The 26,842-nt window shown below is 40.7% G+C and overlaps 2 protein-coding genes and 1 pseudogene across 3 annotated transcripts; 1 reads left to right on the top strand and 2 right to left on the bottom strand.

The window, feature by feature from the left end:
* Window positions 1-4,699: 4,699 nt before the first annotated feature.
* Window positions 4,700-16,591, bottom strand: LOC144643316 (O-phosphoseryl-tRNA(Sec) selenium transferase-like). The gene is made up of 12 exons (XM_078502521.1): window positions 16,440-16,591; window positions 13,535-13,622; window positions 13,298-13,364; window positions 12,645-12,763; window positions 12,151-12,309; window positions 11,322-11,475; window positions 10,613-10,715; window positions 9,543-9,672; window positions 9,109-9,200; window positions 7,147-7,240; window positions 5,697-5,796; window positions 4,700-5,577 (listed from the first exon to the last, which is right to left on the bottom strand). Exons 1-12 carry the CDS (start codon window positions 16,551-16,553, stop codon window positions 5,292-5,294), a joined length of 1,506 nt encoding a protein of 501 aa, XP_078358647.1. The 5' UTR covers window positions 16,554-16,591; the 3' UTR covers window positions 4,700-5,291.
* Window positions 16,592-16,812: 221 nt separating this feature from the next.
* Window positions 16,813-21,199, top strand: LOC144643305 (uncharacterized; annotated as a pseudogene). The gene is made up of 2 exons (XR_013568891.1): window positions 16,813-17,020; window positions 17,191-21,199. The product of XR_013568891.1 is annotated as an uncharacterized LOC144643305 (transcript).
* Window positions 21,200-21,210: 11 nt separating this feature from the next.
* Window positions 21,211-24,942, bottom strand: LOC144643320 (tubulin delta chain-like). Its single transcript, XM_078502528.1, has 2 exons — window positions 23,921-24,942; window positions 21,211-22,345 (listed from the first exon to the last, which is right to left on the bottom strand). Exons 1-2 carry the CDS (start codon window positions 24,894-24,896, stop codon window positions 21,900-21,902), a joined length of 1,422 nt encoding a protein of 473 aa, XP_078358654.1. The 5' UTR covers window positions 24,897-24,942; the 3' UTR covers window positions 21,211-21,899.
* Between the last annotated feature and the right edge of the window lie 1,900 nt (window positions 24,943-26,842).

Consider the following 26,842-nt stretch of genomic DNA (forward strand, 5'->3'; position numbering starts at 1 on the left):
ACGTTGCGTAAAATGTAATCCTTTAAAATGCGATTAGTGCTAAAAAGAATTTCAATTTGAAGAAAGCTGGACTGAAATTCACGAGTGTTTCGCGTTGGAAAATTCATTTATTTTCTTAAATTCTTAGAAAAGATTTTGGTGAAGTAGCTGTGGAAGTTCCTGTTTGAATCTATGAAAAGACCGACAAAGTCTTGATACAGTTTTTAATAACGAATTACAGTGAAAATTAAAAAAAGCTGCTCCTGTTTTTATCTTTAACTTTTAGTGATGAATAAAACAGATAAAACAATGCTTACCGCGAGAATATCTTCATTGCTTGAAGAAGTAACGCCGCGAGTGTTGCCAACATGGCCGGTGTTTCAATTCAATTCCACGTGGTTCGCTCGGAAGCGAGCTTTCTTCGGGCTGAATTCCTTCATTTTCCACTGAAAAGATTCCTGCTAACAAGAAAGAAACTTAAGTTAATAGAAAATCGATTGTTGCTTGAATGGTTGAAAATAAAAAAAACACTTAAAACAACGGCGAACCTTAGTTTTATATAGTTAGCAACACCGCAAACAGAAAATTGAAAATGAAAAGAAACAAGATATATCTTACCTCCTTTCCCTTCGCTGTTACATTTACTCCATGATAGCAAATCTGTAAATGCTGCTAAATTATTTTTTTACGGCAAATGAGCTGGAAAAGAACGCAAACTAGGAAGATACTTTTAAAGAATCCGCGTTCAAAACTAAGATGGTTCACTTGTTTGTCAAAAGCTGAATGAATGACTTTGAAAAGTGCGCCAGGCTTTTAGCTGAAACCCGTCGAGTTAATGCTCTTCTCTGATTGGCTCGTTGCATTGCAAGGGCTTCCCATCGCTGTACCCCACTTGTTTGCATTTCGCACTAACTACAATAAAAACTGATTGCAACTTAGAAAGTTTTCAATTTTTCTTTTTATTTAACAGACCAGAATTAAGCTCGCTCTTTTTCTTTACTCGTGGCTTAAGTCATTGTTGTATTCTATTTTTCACTTTTATTCCGTACAAAACAAAGTGACATTGATCTATCCCACGTGGGAAAACTCTCATTTCTGATTGGCTCTTTATTCGCGCGGATTTCCACTCACAACTCAAGTGACATTGATCTTTCCCACGTGGGATAGCTGAGATTTCTGATTGGCTCTTTTATTCAGGCAGATTTTTCAGGCTTACTGGGCTTCTTTGGGGTTACCCCGACTGAGGAGAGTACCCTTGGCTTTCCTTAATTTTATGCTTTGATCACAGAAATTTGCATACGAACTACTTGAAACGGTTGGTTTCACATGCATATTGTACATATATCCCGTTTACGCCGACTAATTTCATGTTGAGTTAGCAAAAACCAAGATATACTGGAAAATCAATGGCGAATCCAGATTTGTTCAAAACAGGGGGAGGGGGAGGGGGATGGATGAGGTTGAGATGTAGCATCCTCTCCATGCTCTTGCTTAGAGAGGGGTGGGGCGAAAATTCGTTCAACAAAAACGGGAGCCTGCTCGACCGAATTCCCTAGATCACGGTACTTATACATCAAATCAATTCTGAACAATTACAAACCATTTTTATTTGATCACAGTTAATGTGGTATTCTTAATTTTTTCTATTTTTCTTGATTATATTATCGGTGCACTATCATTTCATTTCGTTATGTCATCTTCAGCTGTTTTCCCCGCACAGTGTGAAGTTGAGTCAGTGTTTGTATGGGAATCCATTATGGAAAGTAATTTTCTTATTTTGCAAACGTGATTATGACTGCACACTTCCGAGGACATCCTACATGCCTCAAACTTCTTAAAGTGTTACTCAGTACACTATGAACATTTTAATCTTTTTAGCCTCATTCAAAAAGACGGGAAAATGTCGATGGCTTGTTTGTTTTCTTTTCTTGCAATGATCAGCTGATTTTGGTTAATTGAAAACATCAAATAACTCGGAGAAAGCTGTTTTATAGCTACCCGGATCCTAAATTACCAATACTAATTAAGCTGGCTAGTTTTCATCCGTCTTCTCTGGTCACTTAATACACTTATCCCCCGGCGGAAATTCAGGCTACCTTAGTTACGCTTCCCTTTCCGAATACTCGACTTCACAAGCGCAATCTGCCAACAGAGAAAACTCTAAAATTTACATTGCTTGACAAATTTTCTATTTAGACGCGAAAAGATACTTGATATGAAACTATAAACAGCTGCTCAGCTGAATGGATTTTTAATGAGAAAAAAGGTTTTGATTTACTTTATTTTATTTTTTACTCCAGTATATAGTTGTAACGAAAAAAGTCAGAAGTTGATCAATGATCCAATTTTTGAACAAAAAATTATAATAAAATCCTTTCACGCCGTTCCGTGAATAATGTGTTAACGACTTAACGGGTTTTTCGTTTTAACAAAACAAAACAAAATACAAGTCCTGACTATTGCAAAACCTGCTAAATCAGACTCTTCTGTCGAATATTTTGTGTACGTAGATTTGATGGTAACCATCTTGGGATAAGATGGCTGTTCGCTGTTAGCTTTTCCTCAGGCTCCGTTGCAAAATATCGCGAAGATTTAATACCAGAGGGAAGGCCGGAAACAGTTCTCCTCACAGACCGGCCTGACCGCGAACTTAAAGCAAAAGCGCAGTCCATAGAGCTCGCGTTTGGCACGCTTTGAGTGCGAGGAAGTTTTTCGCGTTTTTGAAATCTCAAATGGTCGCGTACCGACTCTTCCTTTGTAAGACCGGTAACAAAAAGCCCAGAACCAGTTGGTTGCGATCTTGATCTATGATTTTTAAAATGCTCTCTTCCACCAAACGTGCCTAACTTTTCTAAACTTGCAACTTGAGAGCAAGTTCCGACTGTTGTAGCTCTTTGTCGAAATTTTCGGGCGCCGGGGCCTAGCGAGCTTTTACCAACATCACTGTCCTTGAGTTCAGACAGACTATCGGAGTGGTAACTATTTTTTGCTCGCTTCTCAAGAGCTTCCCATCTCCTTAGCATTGTTTCCTGTTCCTTCTCTTTCCTTGACAACCAGACTCTTCTTTGTTTCTCAAGATCTTTAACTTGTTTAACATAGCTCTGTCCCAAATGTAAATTCGCTGCGTATAAATTTCCGACGGTCCAACTTGATCGAAGGATGAAAGCCTCGTGGTGAGCGTCCAAACAAGGGGAGCGAAATTTCTGAGAATCGTTTTCAGTTCTGGCTTCGCTTGAGCCCACATCATTGTCTTCCTGTGACATCTTCCAACTCAAATCTTTGCCTTGGTTTCAGTGTAAAGTTTGTCCTTCTGAGAGCACTTCGCGAGAGGTTTCCCAGACTTTGTTTGTTTCCGCAAATTTTTGAAAGGTAAATATTTTGTGGGGGATCCACACACGCAACCTTAATAGTGCCGCAATAATTCAATTTTCCATAACTTCCCCAATCCACAAAATCTTACATTCACGCAAGCTAGAAAATAAATCCCATATTTTTCCAACTGCTCATTCTATTCCACTTCTTATGCACCTGTCTCCTTTTACTCCGGTGAAGCACGTTCGCTTGTTTGTTTGAAACCAGAAAATATATTACAGCCGACAGAGTCCTTTGTAAGAGGCCCACTTATACGAGACATTTATTAGCAAAAGATTATTTTCGCGGCTAGCTTCCTATTGGTGACTATTCTAAAATGAGTTTACTCTCGCTTGACAACGAAACGAGATTGACATTATATTTAACTGCAAGTGAGTTTTCACTTCCCGCGACGCAAATAAAAAACCCTCAATTTTATTTTCGCAATTAGAAAATCCGTCGCCCGAAAGCTTTTTAATTCACTTTTGCGTTCTAATGTTAATGCTTTTCCTTATAACTTGAAATTAACGCTTTTTTCAGTTTTTACAGTTCTAAAACATCAATTTGTTATCGTTGTAATCTCTGTATCAATGAACATTTGTAATGAGTATGTGCGTCACATAGTTATTTGTGTGGCACAAGGACCCGCCAATTTAGTTTTCATAATGAATAGATCAACTTCAAGCTAGCTCATAAGCTAAATTAACCACCGTTTTTAAATTTAAACAGCTGACATCTCTTCGTGCGATCAAGCGTTAACAATTTGGAATTTGTTAGAGTAAATCAACAGATTTTAGGTCTTATATTGTGCCGAAGACGGTTACGCTATTAGCGAAAAATTTCGCTAATAAATAAAATGAAATTGGAGACTTTCTTTTATCCTTCAAGCACTGAACAAAAATATGTTCCTTTCAGTACTATCTTGGTGAAATGACCGAAGCTAAAAATGTTTTGCAACAAGTAATAGACGCCTTTTCTCATTACTTATTGTACTGTCTCGCCAAGTTAGGACTTGTTTCAAGGAGCGCATTTTCAATGACAAAAGTAGCCAGCCAGTGTTGTCATCACACTAACTAATAACCAAGAAAGAGTTAAGAATACAGACAGCCCTGCAGACTTCTCAACTTGACACATTGGTAACCTTGGTAACCGGTGCCAAGCACGGGAAAATGCGCGCAAGCCACCAAAGCACTTTATATCTTGATTGTTCGGGAAAAAGTTGTCTGCTTCGATTTTGGTTGGAGCACATAACACTGCTTCAGCCGTAGGAACAAGTTTAACTGGCAGGGGGTTGGCATCGAAAAACATGAAGGGTTTCTTTACTATGGAGAGTTCGTATCAGATTGCACTGTATTATTCATGTTAGACCCATAAAAAGGAAGATTCAATCTTTGGCAAGAGGACATTTTTATTGAGTTGGAATAACATTCATCTGAATGACAAAAAATTGGCGTACATATTTTTTGGAGAAAAAAAGAGAGACTGGGTTGATTTCCTCTTGACCACCCCTTGAACAGAGCGAACTGTAAATGAAAATGTGAGTAAACTGCAGAATACACTGCAATGTGCTGACAGAAATGCAGCATACTGCAGCTTATCTCGTTACACGAAATGAGGTGGCAAAACTTGTGGGTATTCCGCAATAGCTCCCAAATGAAATTGCTCACAACTTACAACTCTGATATTCAAATCAAGTTTCATCCCGCGGCATAATCAATTGCCCTAGCACCCTTGACGAAATCACAGTTTTTCATATTCTCTTCCGAAGGGTCAGCGCCGACGAACCGTCGAAAAAATAAGTATCATACTTGTAAAAGCATTCGCACAATGCCTTAATTTTACCCTCTGGTAAAGGCGTTGGTTAACACTGTAAGTGTCAATATGTCCTGAATAGGTGATGAGGATGTTTCCTTATAATAATAATTTTCTTAAAATAAATAAACTCTAATCCAAGTTCATCATTATCTGTTTACTGTTGAATTATCTGTAGTTTCGAGGTCCGACGCTTTATCTTTGCCATTTTCCTCTTGATGTTCGTCGTCGTGTCCAACACTTCTTGAAATCGATGTTGAAGTAAATTTCGACAAGCACTTGTCGAGTCTCTTCAAAAACGTGTCCACATCCGCTTTTGTCATTCCTACCCCCGCAGCTGCAGTCAGATATGCACAGCGGTAGTTTTTGGCATGCGCACCCCAGCCAGTGAACACGTGACCGTTGATCTCTTTGGTGCTTCCGGGTGAAACCACTCTGAATGGAAAGGAAACAATTGAGTTATTTTGGTACCAATGTCACAAAAACAGCGTCAGGGAACAGTCAATCACCTACTGCAATTAGTCAGGACAGGCGGAGTACCTTCAAGGACTTACCTTGCCCCGGAAACGCATCTTGTGAAAAGCATGGAACCGAGTTGGGTCACACCGGCCGAGTTAAGTTCCAGGCCCTTCGTGACTTTCTCCAGTGAGATCGCTTGAATGGGAAAAACAAATAAATGAGAAGTTTTTGAAATGGCCAAGGTTGGTTTCAAACCCAATGGAAATTGATAAAAAAATACATGCAGAAGAAAAGAATCAGAGGAACACGAACAAGAGCAATCTACGGGTAGTTAAAGCTCTAAGTTTCCAGTATTTGTTGTGTGCGCTGTTGCAGTTCTGCATCCAGTGTAATTAGGAAGCTTTAGCAAACCACGACGGCAACGTGAACAAGAACGTCACCAAACAAAAGGTTTGACGAGCAAAATAATAACTCTGCACGTGCGTTTTAAATCCTGGTACATTTCTTGGCCGTTCTCTGTGAAACAACAACGTGTAATGACCAAGTTCTGCGTATTTTGGAGAACGTGAACAAAGGCAGCTAAATTTCCGTATTTATTTTTGGGGATGAACGCTTTCTTTGCATATTCAGCTTCGGTTAGTTCCTAAATGAATAAATGCACTGAATACCTCTGGATAATTGCGGAATCCTCGAGTAAAATATAAATTCATTTTGCACCAGGCGTTGTCCTCGGCGTCGCCGTCGTCATTGCTAAAGCTCCCTATTGTTATAATTATGTACCACATTACCCTCCACATTAAAATGCGTGTAGGAAGATGAACACTAGCAACAAACCCCGTGCAACACTTGACTACACAGAATAATATAATCACACAGATAAAAACATAAGTTATGCTTGCTGGTCGGTAAAACTCTTCTGCCGGGATAAGTTTTGGTTATTGCTGGCCAGAAAAAAGGAGCCCTAAATAAGGATCATCCCAGCCTTTCATCCTGACAATAATCGACCTCTGATTTCTCCTTGCATTATTCATACAATATCTAGCAGACAGCAACCTCGTTCCCAGGGTCTCTCTCTCGCCGCCGAGGTAGCCTGCGAGCAGGCTCTCTATTCGGGGGAAACGTGAATATATTATTATTGAACTCCTCGAGCGCCGAAGGCGCGATCCCGCGAGTGCCGAAGGCGCGAGTGCGTGGGCGAAGTCAGCTCAATTTTGGTCGCGGGCTCACTTCGCTCGCCCAGCGGCTCGCTTCGCTCGCCAACTCGCTTCGCTCGCCGACTCGCGCCTTCGGCACTCGCGGGATCGCGCCTTCGGCGCTCGAAGACTGGTTCAATATTCACGTTGCCCCCGATAGAGAGCCTGCTCGCAGGCTACCGCCGAGGTTGAGCAGACAGGGAATGATAACAAAAAAGATCATCAACAAAGGTTATCGTTTGGGCGTATCACCAAATTCTCGCAATTCTCATTAACAGTTTCAACGACCATCTGTACTAGGGACTGCAAGGGTTAGGGCCGTTGTGAGGGGAGCCGTAATAAGGCACCTTACCTAGTGATATAGGGTTGCCTTTGGTACTCAGAAGTCGCTCCCCATGTGCTGAAGCTACCTTTGAGAGGCCTTCAGATAAGTAACTATACACTTCCTGCAATGTAACAAGATGTAGAAAATTAAATTATGGTGGGCCAACATTTCCTCGTGTGCTTTGTTTTTCATTTTCTTTTTTTTGTCATGTAGCTTTAATATCACCCTGAAAGGTAGTTTTCAATGTAGTTTTAATTTGAACGGCTATTGACAACAGGCACAACGCGGTGTTCAGGTTTTGCTTCACAAAATACGAAAACGATACGTACTGAATGGTCGAGAATGACTTATTACGTTCTGGCTAACAGGCCGTGGAAGCAAAATTCTGTGTGTGTGTGTGTGTTAGAGTGATGTGTTACTGACATGTATAAAGTTTAACGGAATTGCGGTCGTTTCGCCCGATGGCCCATTCGCCTGGAGACATTTCACCCGATCTCAGAGTCGATTCGCCCGAAGAAAAAGTCGATTGACCCGGTGTCACAGCCGATATGGACCCCCCGCCGATTTGGACCCCCCGGTGCAAATCCGCTAGCCGATATAGACCCCCCGGTCCAAATCTACTAGCCGATATGGACCCCCCTTCGCCGATTTGGACCCCCCTAAACAATTGTTATTTAAGCTTTGTCTCCTTCTTACTCAGTAAATTTTTCTATTTGCAAGCATATTTTTCAACGTTCCCTCGAATGACAATGCATATCTCGTTATAATTCTGCCATTTTTATTATAGTAAATAAAATAACTTTATATAATAGCGATGCAATTTTGCGTTCTATGCAGGGCTGTAAATTATTACCGAAAATTACTATAGTCGAGAAAACTGCTCTTTGTTTTGTCGGCAAAGCGAAAAACTGTTTTAAAAGTCGGAAGCTATTTAGAAGAAATCTATTGTGTAAAGTAAAAACACAAAGAAAACAATGTAATTAGAGTCCAGTAGTAATCTTACTGTCCTGTATCTTTTCAGGTTTTTGTAAATTCACTCAACCGAACATTTATTCTAATAAACTAACTTGACAGTAAGGGACTTATTAGCCGAACATGTCTTATTATAATTTCAGACGTAGACAACAAACTAGCAAACGCAATTGTAAATTTGGTTCTGCACTTTAGGCTCGGGTCAACAAAAATGACACTTGATTTTCATTTGGAAAACGTTGCTTCGGGACGTTGAGAATAACATAAATTTTACAATGCGCGTGCATGCTGTATTTGGTAAACACCGGGGCGTACGTTGTCTATTTCCTCTTTTCAATGTCCATGAAATATTCGTATGGACATTTAATCATCTTTTCTCCTTTATTCGTTTACGACTGCGGGAGTACGAAAGTAAAGTATGATCACTTCTGATGGGGGGTCCAAATTCTCGAAGGGGGGTCCAAATTCACTAGCCAATATGGACTCCCGGGGGTCCATATCGGCTAGTGGATTTGGACCGGGGGGTCCATATCGGCTAGCAGATTTGGACCGGGGGGTCCAAATCCAGGGGGGTCAAAATCGGCTAGGACACCGGACCGAGAGTCGTTAATCAAGTATGTTTTGTTGGCTTAACTTATTAAACATAAAGTACGTGCTGAGAACGTGCTGAGATGGGACTAAAATCGTGGGCTGCAGCAGCAGCTGTGGCCAAGAATAGAGACAGATGGCGAGCATTGATGTCCGGTCCTATCCCCCACCCGGGGCAAGGAACTAAGCATGGACAGTGTTTGTTTACAATAAACACGTGATAAAATGAACTCAACGATTTACTGGCATCACCAAAGATTAGAAAAGGTTAAGCCAACAAAACATACTTGATTAACCAGGATTTTATTAGTCCGGGCGAATTGACTTTTTCTTCGGGCGAGTCGACTCTGAGATCGGGCGAAACGTCTCCGGGCGAATGGGCCATCAGGCGAAACGACCTGATACCACTTAACACATGTCTTAACGCACCTTTCTCTGTTGCAGTAGCTGTTGATATCCAGCAGAGCCAAGAGACAGCAAAGTAATGAACAGGTCTATTGATGGAGTGGCTGAGGCTCGACCTGACGATAAAACAAACAAGTTAGAAACTAAGTTAGAAAACTTGAGCCGGATACTGTGGCAAAAGAGCACTTCTGTCAAAACCTTCCCCGCCCTACCCTTATTACCTATTAAGTAGATTAGATGAATGGGGGCTTTGTAAGCTATGTATACTTTCTCAAAGTTGTTTGCTCCTAGATCGTGTAAGCTCGACAAGTAGGCAAGTCTATGAGTTTCATTGTGTTGTTCTTTTTCGTCATTAATGAAAGATACTTTATGCGTTGAAAATCTAAGCTAAGCTACACTAAATTACTATCATTTTATGCAAATAACCTGTGTTGTAGTAAACCACCTATTGAACTTACCAGGATACGTTTTACTGACAGCATCAATAAAGTTCTCATCAAATCCTGCTACAATAGCTCCACCAACAGGAACCATAAAATTCTTATCAGTACTTTGAATAAAAGCATCCACACGACCTATCCGTGCTGCCTAAAAACAGCAAACAAAAAAAACTTTGAAAACCTGCCTAAGAACATCAGAGCAGATTTTAAATATCTGAAAGGCAGTCTGGGGATCAGATAGTTTATTAGTTTAGTGGGAATGGAGAAAAAAAGAAAAATGAACATTAACTGCCAAGGTCATAAATAATCCCTTACCCCAGATTGTCCCATATTATGCAGTCTGGAATGCCTAGCACTTTAGGGGTATGATCCTCCAAGAACAATCCGTTTTTAATAGGTTACTTGTCATAAGCAATGAATCTAAAAGTTATGATATCTCCACCCATTAAAAATAGCCCCCAATGTCGCCCCCAATCCTTTGTAAATTGTTTAACTTAGTTTAATCATTAACAGGGCTATTTTAAAAGCTATGTCTTTCCTCCTTGTCATTGATAGTAAACTCTATCCCTGTCTAAAGACCCTATGCAACTCTCCAAGTTAAGACCATGTGAGTCGCCATGGTGACTAAAATTTTGGAGCTGGCGACTAAATTGGAACTGAAGTCGCCAGCCTGGCAACTAAATTTGAGAAGAAGGATATTAACCATGAGCTTAATTTAGCGACTAAAATTTTCCACTGGCAACTAAACTTGGTAGTCGGTGGCCAAATGGTCACTATGAAAAAAAACCCTGGAGGGTTGCTGTGGGGCAACCTCTAGATAGTCCCTTTTGGTATTAACTAATTGCATCACTTACATGTTAGTCTATACCGTTCCCATCCACAGAGTCGCCTGTTCCTCTTAGCCAATAGGGCCTTTGTATGAGGAAAAGGTGGTGCTGGGGACACATGATTTGGTTGGCTAGATTTAAATTCCCTTTGTTAAAATCTAACCAATCAAATCATGTGTCCCCAGAGCCACTGTTTTCTCATGCAAAGGCCCTGCCTGCTTAGAATGTCAGGTGTCTCTGGGGATAAGAATGAGACTGTACCTGTTGAATGAGATGCATGCACTTTGACAACTGTACACCATAAGCATTGTTCACAATGTGCGGCACACCTTGTTCCTTACACAGCTTGGCAACTTCTTCTAACCTTCAATACACATAAAAAGCTACCTTGATTAATTGGTTGACCAAAACTTGCTTATTAACAAGTTAGTTGCATAACACCACATTATTTTCAGTTTTACATGGCAAAAACATTAAATGTGTTCGATTTTGAAACAGCTAGTCACGCAAATGCTTGACACAGTTTGTTTCCAGAAGCTTAAAGCTTTAGATTACTGTTTGTGTTTGCACTGGAATCACAAATCAAGTGGAAATGTCAATGCAAATTCCCAATTTATTTTTTATCATTTTATTACCTCATGGCCTGTTGGAGCTTTTGTTCGCTAATATCCTTACAATCATATTTTTTCTTAATGGCTAGCCTATATAACAGTCATTTCCATTGTGTGACCATAAGAGGTCTGGTGTGTGAAGGCTTGGGGTGTAAACAGGGAAGGGAGGGAAAACATTCTCCTCACCCCAGCTCCTGCACATTGTTGTTTTTGCTCAACTCACCTCCCAACTTTTCCCACAACTCTTGTGTTCTTAGAAAGAAGGACTACTACACAGGATATCCCACAGTTCTTGTTCTTTACATCTGTCTATCAAAATAATGCTAGATAATAAATATACAACAAATAATCTAACACACCTGTCTGGAATCCTTGGAGCAAAGCAGCTAGTTGTGGTCAGGATACAGACCACATTTTCTGGACCTAAGTCTTTGATTTGCTTCTCCACAGCTGCAAGATCTGTTCGTAGTTCATCACCCTCCACAACATTCTCTACAATAACTGGTTCAAATCCTGGTGAAAAAGGCAAATGAGCGTTTTTATTTTTTGCCTGACTGGTAATTTGGACTTAGCCTTCAGTGTTATTTGGCAGCCCAAGGAACTCTTAACATCCAACATTTCTCAAATTAGACAGCTCGAATTCCAAATAGTGCACAATACAGGAGAAAGTTTGCTCATACCCATGTATACACTTGGGTGTCTAGAGTGAAGCACAATGAGAGTAAAGTGTCTTGTCCAAGAAAACCACACAATGACCCCGGCCAAGGATTGAACCTGGACCACTCGATCAGGAGTCCAGCTGGCACTAACCATTTGGTCACAGCACCTCCCATAAATGATACATCACAGGGTTGGAAACTAAAATTTCGTAGCACTTGCCATCTGGGCGAGTGACTGGCAAATTGCACTCCCCCAGATCAGTTTTCACTTGCCCAGTCTCCTCCATTAAAACAAAGTAAATAATATTATTTACCCCCCAGTAAAAAGTTGCACCTATTTTGAATAACAAATTCTGAAAAAATCGTACTCGCCAAACTGGGTAAGTAATCCGTGAATTGTACTCGCCCGACCGTTTTCACACTCGCCTGGGTGAGTGGGCGAGTGCTAATTTCCAACCCTGCATCATATGATAACCAGGTTTTTTCATAACAATAACTTGATTATAACTGTAATGACTTACTAACTTACCAGCAGTAATGATGCACTTAAAACAAGACTTCTGATCAATTCGAGGCCATATCACATATTTGGCATTTGGCCTCTGTTGTTTCAATGTCAGCAGTGTCATTACTATACTCATTCCCGTTGCCACAGGTAACACCAGGCATGCTTTTGCAGACCTTACACCTGTTAATAAAAAAACAATTTTAAATTATGCAAGGCAGCATACTTACACTAAAGGGCCTCTTCACATGACCTCGGGTTAGGTTCTTAAGCCCAAGTTGGCCTGCTGCTAAAAGAATGCAAAACTGTAATGACCTGGGAAGGAGAAGCGATATTTATACCACTGAGTTTTTTTTCTCAGAACATAGAGTTAAGCCCTAAGCCACTAGGCTGAGAGACTGTGATGCCTTACCACTTTCACTATTAATTTCACTCAGTTTAATGGGGGTTATGAATTGGTGAAATTGAAATTGGACATAAACATGTGTTAACTATCATTTTAACGATTAAGCACTTACCTGCCATTTTGATTACGTCTAGAGCCATACAGTTGGTGAGTTTCATCAACAAAGATGAGCCAGCAGCCTTAGGCTGAACAGCTGCTATATCACCAGACCTGCCAATACCATGGCTTAACCTGACAAAACAACATCAATCAGTAACAATATCGAAAGTGTGCTCTGGTTGGTTAATTTAGCATTTACTGTTTGCCTACAGTTGGACGCTGATGATTGGCGTCATCTTGAGCATGTGTGCTGATGTGATGAGACAAGGCAAAAGTGATCAGTGCAGTAAGAAAGAAAGTGCAAAGTTCTACTACATGTACTTCACAATTTGTTCAATCTCTAGGGTTCTCTTCAAGTGAATTTGAAAAGAATAGAATCCTTCACATTTACTGAAAGATTGTTAACTGTATGCCACATCTAATACGTATCCAGAAGTTTGATCTCCTTTGATTTTTACAAAACAAAGGAAGATCAAGCTTGACTGGGGTGAGTCGCTTTTTTCTGAATGTCCCACCTGGTGTTTTGCGGCCCAGCATGGCTGATTTTGTACTATGTGAACAGGTTGTGCAAAGGGCCTATAGGCCAATAATTTCACTTTAATATAAATCAATCATTAAATAATCATTTCAAAAGGGCATAGCACCCCACTTCTGTTGTTGGTTCACCTGAAATGTCTTCTTGACACCAGGGATGAAACTACTCTTCCTTCTCTTTCCCCTGCACCAACATTTCCTGAAATCAACAAATTATCCTGTTACTAGAAATGTAACCCCGATATCACCACAGCAACATAGGCACTGATTGCCATTTTCTTATCAAATTTAAAATATAACAACATCCTTTTAAACTGTTGTACTAACCATTTACATGTGTTACACGACAAACATTGAGAGTAAATGTACCTGGAAAGTTGTTACTGTCCATAATAGAAAATTCTTGCAACAGAAGTTCAATACTGGTGTCATCCCAACCCTCTGATGGCCATTTTCTCTAAAAAAGAAGCAGCTTAAAATTAATGATTAAAGATATTGAGAGGGATAAATAAAAGTTGCGGAGTTTACACCAGTCTCAGACAATAAATTGGAGTGTTCACAATAAGCTCTGCCAATTGACATGACTGTACATTGATCCATACACGTTATTTGATTTATAGAAACCTTGCTCAACACCTCTCTGAGGGCTGGTTGAGATATTTTCATCTTTTGTGTAGCCTGCGAGCAGGCTCACCTTGGGGCACCGAGCGAATATAACGGGGCATGCACGACTCGTGAGCGAAATTCACAGGTCCCGTGTTGCGGCTTCACCCCTCTCATGTCGCTTTTGTGCGTGCTGAAAGGCGAGCCTGCTTGCAGGCTATATTTTGTGCTGTTCACGTCTCCCACAAGAGGAGAAGAGAACAAAACAACAACAGGAAGAGACACAGACACACAGTTCGGAGAGAACTACAAGAGCTGGAAGTAGGGTAAAAGGTAAAAGGTAAAGCAACTTTATTTATACACGGTTTGTGTTTAAAGCTAGAAGCTTGTGGGGCCGTGTATATGAAACAAATATAATATATTAAATAAACATAACAAACATAACATGGTTAAAAATTCCAACTGGCAGGAGGCAGACCAGTTGGCTATTTACAAGCATGACCGAGGATAATTTGAGCTCTGGGCAACCGAGAGCAAATCCAGATAGTGGTCAGAACGGGACTTGAACATGGGACCTCCAAATTTCAAGTCCGGCGCTCTAACCACTCGGCCATGCTGCCTCCTTCAAAAGTCTCCACTATTGTGTATGATAAAGATCATTGAAGAGGGTTCACTTCTTGCCCTATTCCCCACACAGGGGAAAAGGGACTGATGACAATGCTAGCAAGAACAGCCAGACCAGTATGCCAAATTATTATCCAACCCTGCTTTGTGGAGTACAAATAAGGCACAAAGTGAGTACAAATGTCTCATGGAATTTTTACTCCAAAAGACTGGTTTAACAGATTTCATTAAAATTGTCCTCTTATTCCTTTCAACAGCGTGAAATATTTAAAAACATTAGAAAGTCAGGTTTTCAGAAAAGAAAAAGATTGGATAGTAAACCATTTATAATTTAGACATTTTAGTGTCTAGTATCACTGCTCATTTTACTTGCTGTTTGTATAATTTTGACTCACGCTACAGTTTTACCAAAATACTGCAAGACTTGTACAAATATACAGCAAATTATATAATAAACTGAATTCTACGCGCATTTTGATCGGTTCTTACTTATGATCTATTAGGGTACAGACACATAGATGACATCACATGGTGGTGTGACTGGCGCATGTGATCAGAGTTCATAGTCCAAATCAGAGTTGTTGGCAAAGTTTTTCAAACTCATGGGGCCACAACAAAGCAAAAAAGTTCAGCTTAATTGCAAATCTACAGCGAGAAATAATACGCCAAGCATCATTCAGTCCTTTTGAAGCATTTAACTGGGCTAAACAAGCTTGAAGAAGACAGTGAATTATTCGAGAAATTATCGAAATCTGTATGAAAGTGTTTGACCGAGGTTGTGCAGTTGGACGACGCCACGGGAAACAAATGAATGGCGGTTGAAGGCTCAGGTTAATGATTACAGATTTGAACAATTACTTTTCAAATCGGAATAAAGGTTAGTTTTTTCATTGACTTTCAATTTACCATTTTTCTGTTTATTTAATCGGTTAACAGTGCTTCGTGGTTACGGAAACTTTATCGTGAAATGAAAACAACTTAGCAGTCACCGGTAGCAGCATTGCTCAGCAACCCTCCAAGTTTATTTTTTTCCTTAGTGGCCATTTGGCCACCAACTGCTCAAGTTTGGTCGCCAGTGAAAAAATTTTAGATTCTAAATTAAGCTTACGCTTTAAATCCTTCTTCTCAATTAAGGTCGCCAATCTGGCGACTTCAGTTCCAATTTAGTCGCCAGCTCCAAAATTTTAGTCGCCATGGCGACTAAAATGGTCTTAACTTGGAGGGTTGCTCAGTGTACTGAAGTCTTGTGTTATTATATAAAAACAAATAGATTCCATTTTGCCGTGGGTCTGTTCAGTTATAGATCACAGAGGACGTCAAAATGTGATAAGATCAGTGACCCACTCACCTAGCGGCTCCTGGGCCACTTCTTTGTTCATACCACATTTTGACGTCATCTGTGAATCTATAACTGAACAGACACACAGCAAAATGGAATCTATTTGTTAATTATACTACACACTAAAATGTATATGGACATAAATCTCTTAACAAATGCATCATAAAATCACATTCCCCTTTGTATCTGTCTGTTCCTGGCCTGCCAGGAACAGTGACTTCTGGCTCACAAAGGGCATGTGGCCGGGAGGGGGGGGGGGGGAGTCATGGTTCACTGGAAAAGGATTCAAGGTGAGAGTAAAATAACACACAATTCCTTTGTAAGGCACTTTCCATATAATGAACAAAATTCCTTGGTGCCAGAGCCTCAGACAATGTCTCAAATGTGTCAACGGGGGGACACGGACCAGTGCTCCCCTAGTTGTATCAGTGGCAAAAGTAGTTTATACCACTACTAATTCCACTAAGTACCACCTCCCCCCTTTCGAAAGCTCAGTCAGCTTTCTTAAAAAAAACAAGCTGCTTCAAAACAACAAAAAAACTTTCCTTCTACTCCCACTGATACCTCGAGCTACAAAATAAACTAAGCCAAAGAATAGAGACGTATGCGACCTATTCCAAATAGATGAACAATGAATGAAATACGTGTACAGCAGGTCGGAGTCGCCATATCATCTTGTCCAGCACAAGAGATTTCAACGTTACTTACGTGTTCCAGGAAAGTTCTAATTTGATTTTCCCGACTCTTTCTTGCATTCTGAGCTTGTTGTACGTACGAAACTGGGATAATATTGCCACACGCTTCGTAGCTACCAGAAAACATCCTTCTTTCGCTTGGAACCGTCTTTAAGTGAGAAGTAGGTATTGAGAATTACCGAATCGATCACCAAAGTCACACCTGTACATCCGTATTATTCTAGGTTGTAGTTTTTATACGAGATAAAAACTCAAAATTTAATGCAAACCTATGTTTAAATTAAAATTGGCGATTTTTTTAACGATATTTTTGGTACAGAATGGCAAAATATATTTTTCGTATTTAACTATCGAGTGATTGATGACCATTTTCTCCCTACCAGCTAGGAGAAGAAATGGAAATGAGTGCGAAGGCAAAGGATAGCCAGAAATATCAATAAAAATTTCTGCAAAAATGGCTTGTTTACAAGCGGGGACAGTTCTTTCCGCGACAGTAGAACAAGTACTACAAAATTGCCTTCTTGTTTATGTTAAACACAGGTCAAGAATATTCAGGGGAGTGCTTTTCGACGAAAAGAACGCGGTCGTTTGGAGGTAGGTTAACCTGTTTTCACAGTCAATGTAAAATGATAAATTGTTAAAAATTATTTCCTTGAGATTTTTTATTCCATGATGGGGTCGGTTTATAAGCAAAATACATAAGTTATTCCTTTACTTGAATTTTGTTTTCTGATTTATTTGATGTCTCGTTGAATTTAATAAAGAACATCGCTTCATGAGGAAACAAGTCCTGAATCAATGAAGGAGAAAAATTCTGGAGGAGGTGGTGTTGGTAATAACGCTGTGAGATGGTCCTCAAGGCAGGCCAGCCTGTTTTACAGACGACAAAACAACAAATCTTATCCTTGTAGAAGGATCCCTAGCTCATTTGGCGGGGTAAAAGTCCTCACTGATGCGGATTCAATCAAGGAAGGTCAGGAGAGTTGTGAAAACATGGTGGAGAAATTGAACACTTCAACCAAAAGACCATCTGCCTCATGTGATCAAAAACGAAAGCAAGGACTGCTAATTAAAGCCAAGGAAACGTCAAGACGCAACATTAGTTTGTCGAGTCAGGTGAATGTCAAGCAATCTAAATTTGAAACAAACTTAAAAAGGAAGTCTTCAAATCAAGACAGTGGCAGCAGTCCCTCTAAAAGAAAAACAGACATTGTGAGTGTTGTAAGCAAGGGTGTCCAGAAAAACGCTAATAAGAAGCGAACCAAGGTGGATTGTAAAAGTCCACAAAAAACTGAAGTAGGCAACGGTAGTGCACGGTCTGTTGGATCAAAGGATTCAACGGCACAGAGTGTTTCGTCAACAGTACACTATAAAGTTCTCATGACCAGACCATGTTCCGTTCCTGTAGTCCCAGTTGCTACAGCGTCAAGTGCTGGACAGCGACAACATGGTACTGTCTTGGTACTCAAGAAGGTTCCGCCATCTACAGATGAAGAGATGGACAGACTGCCTTCTAGTAAAAGCTTAGAATCCTTAAGCTTAGTGGAGCCTTCAACTGATCATGATGGAAATGCAGGCGATACTGACAACAAAGATGATCAGAATCAAGAGAAGCATTCAGATGTAGAGATGAATCCCGAAAATTCATGTGAAAGCTTGGTTTCGTTAGTGCCTTTGATTGTTGGAAATGTCAACAAGAATACTGACAATAAAGACAATCAGAATCAAGATCGAGAGAAACAGTCAGATGTTGAGGTGAATCAAGCAAATTCAATTGAATCAACTAATGAAAATGTCAAAAACGATGAGAAGCAGCCAGATGTTGAAGTGAATCAAAAGATCATAATGGACGAAATCGAGGATGGAACATTCACCTCAGAGATGACTGATCCAATCAAGGAACTAGTAAGTGTTTCTAATACTTTGACTGGGGATTCTCAAAATGCCTCAGATAAACATGACATTGCAAGTGGAGATTCGTGTAATATGAGTCCTCAGGGTGAACTTCAGGAAGGATCAGAGAGGGAAGGGGAAAATGAGAACACTACTAGTGTCTCTAGTGACAATTGGGAAGTAATAGAAGTAAAGGAGTCAAAACCTGAGAATGTAATTATCAAAAGGTCAGCAAGAATCAGTGAGAGGAAGACAAATACTTTTACTGTGCAATCACAGCTGTTGAAGAGTGAAAAGCTGGGACATAAAAAATCTAATACAAAATCTAATGAGGTGAAAGATGGTTGGGATCAGATTATAGTCAAGCAGATACTGTTTCCAAAATGTTGAGTGACGACGCTTCAAACCAACTGGAAAAAAGGGAAATGTCAGGTATAGTTCTAACACAACAAAATCCTTTTAAACACAAGAGTACTGGTACATCTACCAAGTATACCCAAAGAATGACCTGGAAACTTCAGCCTCAAGTGGCTCCTGTTGATAAAGTCAACATTGTGTCTGTCGGCAACATTGTGTGGGGCAAAGTTCATGGGCATCCTTGGTGGCCAGGAAGGGTGCTGGCTATCGGTGGAATCAGGAATGAAGAAAGCAACAATCCTTGGGACAGGGATGCACACGTATCTTGGTTTGGCTCCAACACCAGCTCAATTATGCCTGTGCATGGTCTTCAGTTATTTCTGCCTAACTTTGCGAAACGGCACAAGAGGAATAAGAAAGGATGTTACAGAATTGCTGTTCGACAGGCACAAGAAGCCTTGCAGGCCATGCCTGCCCAGGAATAAAATGTATCTTACAACTTTGCAGAGCAGCAAAATTCTGGTCTTTTTATCCTTTGTTGTTGACTGTGACCTGGACAAGTAACTTTTCTTGACTTGTTTACTACACTGGGTACATTAATTGTTTTTGTAAACCAGTGGTACTGCTTTTTTATTGGAAAAAGCCTCAGTGCTGCTTAGACAGCTAACAGGCTATTAAGATGGTTTCCGCACAATTTTCGAGCAATACAGGCAAAAATAAAGTTACCAAAAAAACCTCTTAGCATGGCAACAGTTTAAGTACAGCTAACAAAAACCTGCCAAAAATTTAGCACTCAAGCTGCACCCACGAGAGAAAAATGGATTTAAAGTTGTCCTTATTTCAGTTAAAGCGGACGTTTTGCGCCAGTTCAAAACAAAATGGCGCGCGTTTTATACATTTTTTCGAGGTTTGACTTTAATTTTCTTGAGAATGCTTTAGAATTTGATTGCGGGGTCACTAAGACAAATGAATTTCGATGAGATCTTTTAAATAATATACAAAACGTTGCCGTGCAATGAGTGGATTTTTGGTACTTAATTTTCGCACTCATTGCTCGAACTTTCAGCGGAATCCGTCTTAAACCTTACTTTGCGCTTCAGAAGTGCATTCTCGTCCCCAGAGTCCATGATCCTTCTGGTCTGTGCCAGGGATCAAGACCTCTGGCCGGCTCCAACACCAGAAGTCTGCGATTTACGGACTCATTGTCAAAGTTGACGGCTCTAATTGGCTGAAAATATAGAACGAGTACTCTGCGCCAGAGGTCTTGATCCTTGGTGTAGACCAGAAGGATAGTGGACTCTGGGGATGAGAATGTTCAGAAGGGCTGATGGCATAAAACACCTTATTTTGACTTCAGATTTTTAAGTCTGTTAAGCACAGATTTGAATCATGTTTTCAGGGATGTTGCTAAGGGCCAGCTGCCAGCTAATTTCACTGGCTGCAAGAGAACTTAAATCCAGCTGAAATTTCACATAAAAACAAAGACTCTGGAAAACTTTTAGAGCTGCCAAGGCCAGAAAAGCCAGCTGGGCTTGTTGATGAGCCGGCTTAGTGTCTTCTTAGCTACATCCCTGCATTTTTAAATGTGGCCTTTGATTATTTTGACATTTTGTTGTTCCAGAAAATATCCATACCCCTCCCATAGAAGATGTTTTGGTTTGAATCCCCCAACCTTACTGGAAATTTTCAGTTAAGCCCCATACTTTCTTTTAAAAGTTTGGCTTTTAAGACCAAATTTTTCTCTACAAAGTGTCAATATGTTATTAAAAACAGGTGACATGAGAATTAAGAAAGTGATTGCAAAAAGAAACTGCCTTGATATCACCAAATTCTCCTAAGTAGAACTACAGGAAATGTATGGGAGAGTGAAGAGAATTTATATGTTGACAAGGGGGTAAATGGTTAATTCCTCAGTGGGTGACTTCTGAAAACCTTGACTTTGCAAGAGGAATTAAGAGTAAACAAGATCTGACATTGTGTAAAATATGTAAATAATAAGGATGAAAAAAGTAAAAATATTTGCAGCAATCTTGCCAGAGGAATTAAGTTAATTTATGCTTATTATTCAACGAAAAGTTTTCCTAAAGGATTACAAATAAGTATGGTCGGGCCAAATTAATGTATTCTTGTTAGATGGCCATGTTAAATCAACAAGTGAGCCACAGGCTTAAATTAAGTTATTTCAACTTGTTATATAAAGTTCTGGGCTGGTTGTTTCAACTACCATTAATCTAATCCAGGATAAGCCTGAATTCTGATTATTTTTCAGCTTTTCAACTTTTTATTGAAGGCTTCTATTTATATTTTGTGTCCTCCAGTTTTGATGTCAACTTTCTAAGCATTGGCAACGAAAAACACTTTTAAAGAAGAGAAGTAATATTAAACCCTTGATCAACTTTTAATCCTGGATTAGTGTTCATTGGTTTTGAACAACTCAGACTAGAAAGTAAACTATCCTCAGGATGTAAATTTTGTAATATAATGACGAACCATTGATGGAGAAATAAACTAAGTTACTTGGAAGTTATGTTATGAGTGAGCAAAGTCACACTCCACACTCATCTCATCCTTGCCATTTTACTGCGACTATGCCAAATGACATAAAGAACTTAGTCTTCTGAGGGCTGTGTTTGGGCTATTTTAACTTGATTATCAGAAAACCAAACAAAGAAATCACTTTGGCCAATCACAAACACACACAAGCCAGTCAATCAAAAAAAACTTGAAGCAACTACATGCTGTTGGCCTGAAGTGCTGGAAAAAATAAATGTGTGAGTGAGTCCTGATTGGTTTTGCTTTTACTTCTGGTTGGTTGAGAAATTCAGCTTCAGCCCCCACCCTTCATCCCCTTAATAGCATACAATGGCATTTTTTGGTAGATGGGAGGGGGTAGGACACCATACAGTTCATCCTCTTAGAAGACTAAGGGTGCATTCCTTTGTGATGATCTAGATCGGGATCAATGATTGATCACTCAGATCATGAAGGAGCTGGCAAATCCTTGCCCAGGAAGATTAAAATTGGCTTCTTTGATGCATCATGATCCGAACGATCTTGGATCATTGATCCCAATCCAGTTTATCCCAAAGGAGCGCACCCTAAACTAATGTCTGTGGCTGATGTGTCAAGGCTCTTACCAGTTGTAGCAATTGTATTCCATTTAAATCAACACTGAATTAAAACAAATCTGTCCGATTTCAAATACCGGTATGTTTTTACTAAATCACAAGGAAGAATAGTTTCTTATGACTTGTTCAGTAGCAGCAAAACTGTCCACAAAGTGATCTTCAGTCATTCCATATTTTAAATACTGGTGAACATAAGCTCGTGAGGTGAACATGTTCCAAGCTTTCTGGACCACAGAGTTTAAGGGTGCCACAGGAGTTTGGCTGTTGCTAAGCAGTGTGGCAGACTTTTCATAATGGTTGAATGGTCTTTGGTGGCACCATACTGCAGTGGCACAACTGGGTGGGACCCAGCTTGCATTAAGTCTTGGGTCATTAAAAGAAGATAGGTCTGACTTATGAACATCTACTCCACGTAATATTAAGAGATTAGCTACGGATTTGTTAAATCGACTTCTTAATCGAGGAAGTTCTCCTTGTCTTTGATGAAAATCTGCACCGTCTGGGTTTGATTGGACAGGCATCTTCACTTCCCAGTCAATTCCTGTCAATCAATAAAAGAATTGAAAAGATGTATCAATGATTATGATACAAGCAAAGGACAAAGAAAAAATTGGTCCCCACGGGAATCAAACCTTACCTCCCTAACCCGCGGGTGTTTAGACTCTTGGTGAGCAAGGCCATTTACTATGTGCTTTTGTGATGCACATCTTTCATACTGCTAGGATCAGCAATGTCAAGAGTTACTGTGTGGTGGTAAAACAAGAAAGGTGCATTGTAGCTCGTAGTATCGAGAAAACAATCATCTGATCCTTGGCAGTGCTGCATCTAATGCGTCACCTATGAACCTACATGTAGTAAGTAGCCTAGGTCACCACATACCGGTAGTTAGTAAGTGGCTCAGTGGAGCCAGAGCTCTTGCAAGCTGTGTGCGTAGGTCATGGGTTTAATTCCCATCTAGGACTCAGATTTTTTCTTTGTCCCACGCTCATGACATCTATGATTGGAATACATCCCCCTCATTTCACTACTGGGGCTGAAAATTATCTTTATTTATCACAATAAAAGAATTTTTATCCATCAAATAGTCTACAGTGCAAGCATTGCCCTGGATAGTGTGCAATAACTTTGCGGGGGAAGATTTAGGGAAAGCAGCAAATTGAAAAGGAGAGGAAGGAGGACAGAGGGAAGATGAGCTATCTCTTGTATGAGAAAGGGCCCGTAATACCCAGGGGGGCACCCCAATAGAGTATAGGTATGTGTCGTGAAGGGTAGGTTTCAAGCAGTTTAGTCTGGGAAGGGTTAGAAGAAAGTTTGTCTAGAAAAGGTAGCAGCGGGATTGTATGACATTTAGTCCAGAAAAGAATAGAAACTCAGAAGAGAAAGACTTTCCTAAACGTATAATCATCGTAGCACTGACGATCCTTAAAACACTGATAGTGATACAGTTCTAAAAAATGCAAGTCTGGGAAGGGTAGGGAACGATGCCTGATAGGGTTGCAAAAATCAGCGAACATGTCTGGTATAGGGCAAGGGCTCAAATTCCCAGCGGCACACCCCCACCCAAAAATATACAGGGTGCCCCCGCGGGAAGTAATAGAGGGGGTCCTTCTTGCTTCAGAAAGGGGGTGCAGGGGGAGGGGCAAAACTTTCTGGGCTCTTGGACTCTACATTTTTCAAGCAAGAGGGGTACCATATTTATTCGATTACACACCCAACCTCAAATAAGCGCCCACCTCAAATAAGCGCCCACCCTGAAGGTAGGGAAAGTAATAACCCCCCAGCCTACCCCAAGAAAAACTGAAGTGCACAAGAGGAGATGATTGACTAAGTACTACTAAGAGACTCCCGAGACCATTTTCTTAGCATTTAGAAACTTTCACCGAACAGTTTTCTCTTTGATTTCTTCTCCTGTTGTTTTTTTATTATTTTGTCGATAAGCTTACTGTGAAAATGGTGAAAACTTAATAAGCACCCAGCCTTGAATAAGCGCCCACCTCGAATAAGCAAGGTCCAAAAATTTAATAAGCACCCAGGGTGCTTAAACGAATAAATACAGTACCTCCTCTAGATCCACCTCCATCAACCCTGAAATATCACACCCATCCGCAATACCTACCTTCCTCCATACTGGCATCAGCTATTAGCATTTGCCGCAGGTGCTTCAATAGCCCTGCCCACGTGAAAGTACTGTAAGCTAAGGAATTTTCAGCCATTTGTGGAATGTTCTTTAACGTCATCAGCTTGTATTCAGGATGCGGACAAACTTGTTCAATCAGATCTCCAAGTAGATTACTGACAGACACTGCCCTTTTGAAGGAAGCAGCCTCCTGCCCAGCAGAAAACAACTTCACCGGCTGTAGGACGCTTGCAAGTTTATGCGAAATAACTCTGTTAATATCCTTGAAAGAAATGTGTTTTAAGTTCATTAACCTGGAGCATATACTCTGTAATTTGTCATTCTCTAGGATAATAATACCGTCTGAACACTTGTACAGGTGAGATAAAGTTAAAATAGCATTGTAATTTTGTACTATCACTTCCCCGGTTCCATAAGGCCAGACAACTTGATTCAATATAAACGAATGTGGGAACTCATCACGAAGGCAACCTGTAACGTATGCTCCAACACCTGAGCCAGTTCCACCAGCCAAGCTGAGCAAAACCAAAAATCCGCCAAATCTGTCGCACTTTTCCACCTCTCTCTGTATCATTTCAAGCACAGTGTCTGCGGATTTTGGCCCATGTTCCAAAAATCCGTGTGCCCAGTTATTTCCTGAACCGCGTTTCTGGCAAAATTGCTGGCCCGTTGGATAAGTCCACTTGCCGGACTTTTTAGCCTCCAGTAATGTTTGAGAGATCGCTTTAGATTCCATATCAATCATGACTGCCCGAGCATTTATAGTGTTCCCCATCTTGTCTCGAGTGAAGAATCTCTCCACGACTTCTTGTTCATATTCCTGGTTCACTTTGCGATCTACATTCTTCGAAATAAACTGAGGATTTAACTTTGTTGCGTCCTCTATTAGCAGATTAAACAGTTCTCCGCCTATCTGATTACCACATTGGCCGAGTTGAAGCGAAACAACGGACATATTGAACGTTGAAGGTCGTTGAACAAAGTTTGTTACTACTTGTCCGCCATCTTGGATCGGGGTTCGGGGAGACTGGGCCCTCTCAGTTCCAGGGTCCGTCGAACCAGTTTTTTTTCGCGCGAAAAAATTGCACGTCGTACTCTCCCGCCCTGGGCGTACTCCGTATTTGGAGGGGTCTATTTATGCTTTATACTTGAAAAGGGCGAATAGAAAGGACAGGTTTTGTGATCAGTGAAAGAAAACTGGTAGGGCCGTCAGAACAATCTTCCACAAAAAAAAATCTTGGTGAGCTATTTCCCGCCCCATAACAAAACCCAAACCCAACCCAGCCCTTACCGGTAGGTGATGTGAGGGAGTGTCTTTGGGGGGCAGGGGGCGGGTTTGATAGCGGTCCAATAAGCTAGAGGTGTACCCATAATGTTCTCCAATGTTTAGATAGAAGTTAAAAAATGCACCCCTGCAGATAAGCAAAGAGAAAAACAAAGAAAACTCTGAGGCGCGCCTTCGGTTTGCGGTTTGCGCGTGCACGTGCAGCACGTCAAAATGATAACTATTACGTCACAATCAAGTGTAGAAAAAAAGCCCTTACTTCGAGACAACATAAGCGCTGCCATGGGGAGTTGCAATTCTATAATAACAGCTAGTAAAATTTCGAAGAACGACGAAATCAAGGGAGTAGAAGAAATAGAGGAAACTCCTGTCGTTGAGATCTACATAAAGTGTCCATCAGATACAGGATCGTGGCAATCTCTAGAAATAAGAGAAGCTACAGAAACTACTGCTAAGATGTCTTCTACCATTGAAGTCAAAGACATCGAGTCCGTTGACGAGTTTTTACCAGATAAATCGTCGATTCTGTCGGTAAACGACTGCGATGTCGTCCTTTCACAAGCAGAAGTTTTGGAGGTGCGTGGGGAACATCATGGGCCGAGGCAGTGTTATGATGTCCAGGAGCAACCCACTACTAAAACGATATTGAATACCTTCACTACCATTTCAAAGAAAGAGATTAAACTTGAGATTGGGAACAATGGTGATGAGGAATGTAGCAGGGAACTTCCTGGAACATCAGGTATTCTTAGTTTTCCTAATTTGCCCCTGCCGCGCCCTTCGCTATGGAAGGAGTTGTATTTGAAGATACTCAAACCCAAAGAGAAACAGGCGGAGAAGTACATGGAGAAAACGTCACGGAGCTTTCCAAAAAGAAAGCCGTCAGCCAAGTAAAGAAGGGGCGCAAGTTAAGAATACTTTCCTTTAAGAGGATTCAAAAGTCGATTAGAAGAAAGAGGGTGACTTATTCCCGGCGACGCCACTTTATTACCGAGGTTCTGCCAGCGAACAAAGACTTGGCGAGAATTTATGACCCAGACGGTCACGGAGATGGCAATGATAGCAGCTCTAGCGTTAGTCCTGCGAGTACAAGGTCATCCTCTGCTGCGTCACCGCCGTCACGCAACAAGTCTTTTTCGATCGCCTCGGTTGAAAATCTCGAGGAACTGGGCAAGAGGGAAAGTGGAAAGGAAGTGGAGAAAGGGGGAGGGTGTGATTAAGTCTTGTGGACGGTTGGAGCGGAATTAATTTAATCCTGATCTAAAGTGAACAGCAAAATCTAGGAGCAACTGGTTTAGGAAAGAAAAATGAAAATAAATTCCCTTTATTACAAATCGCTTACTTCATTACGATGTTTATAAGGTAATCACGCCTAATAAATGTCAATGTTTGAATTTCGCTTAGTAAAACAATGGACTGCATGACAAGCAAGGACCACGCCCTGCTTTTAATACAGGGATCTTCAAAAGAATAGTCAAAAAGATAATCATGAATTGCTTTGTTGCACTTTTTCGCATGACTAAACGGACGTCTTTAGTCTATGAACAGGCGCCCCAAGCGAGCGTGTCACAAAGGGGGATCGCAGGTCAGTTTAGTTTGGACTGTCGGGGGCCAAT

Source organism: Oculina patagonica, chromosome 2 (assembly GCF_052425735.1).
Source record: "Oculina patagonica isolate OP01 chromosome 2, crgOcupat, whole genome shotgun sequence".
Lineage (NCBI taxonomy): Eukaryota > Metazoa > Cnidaria > Anthozoa > Scleractinia > Oculinidae > Oculina > Oculina patagonica.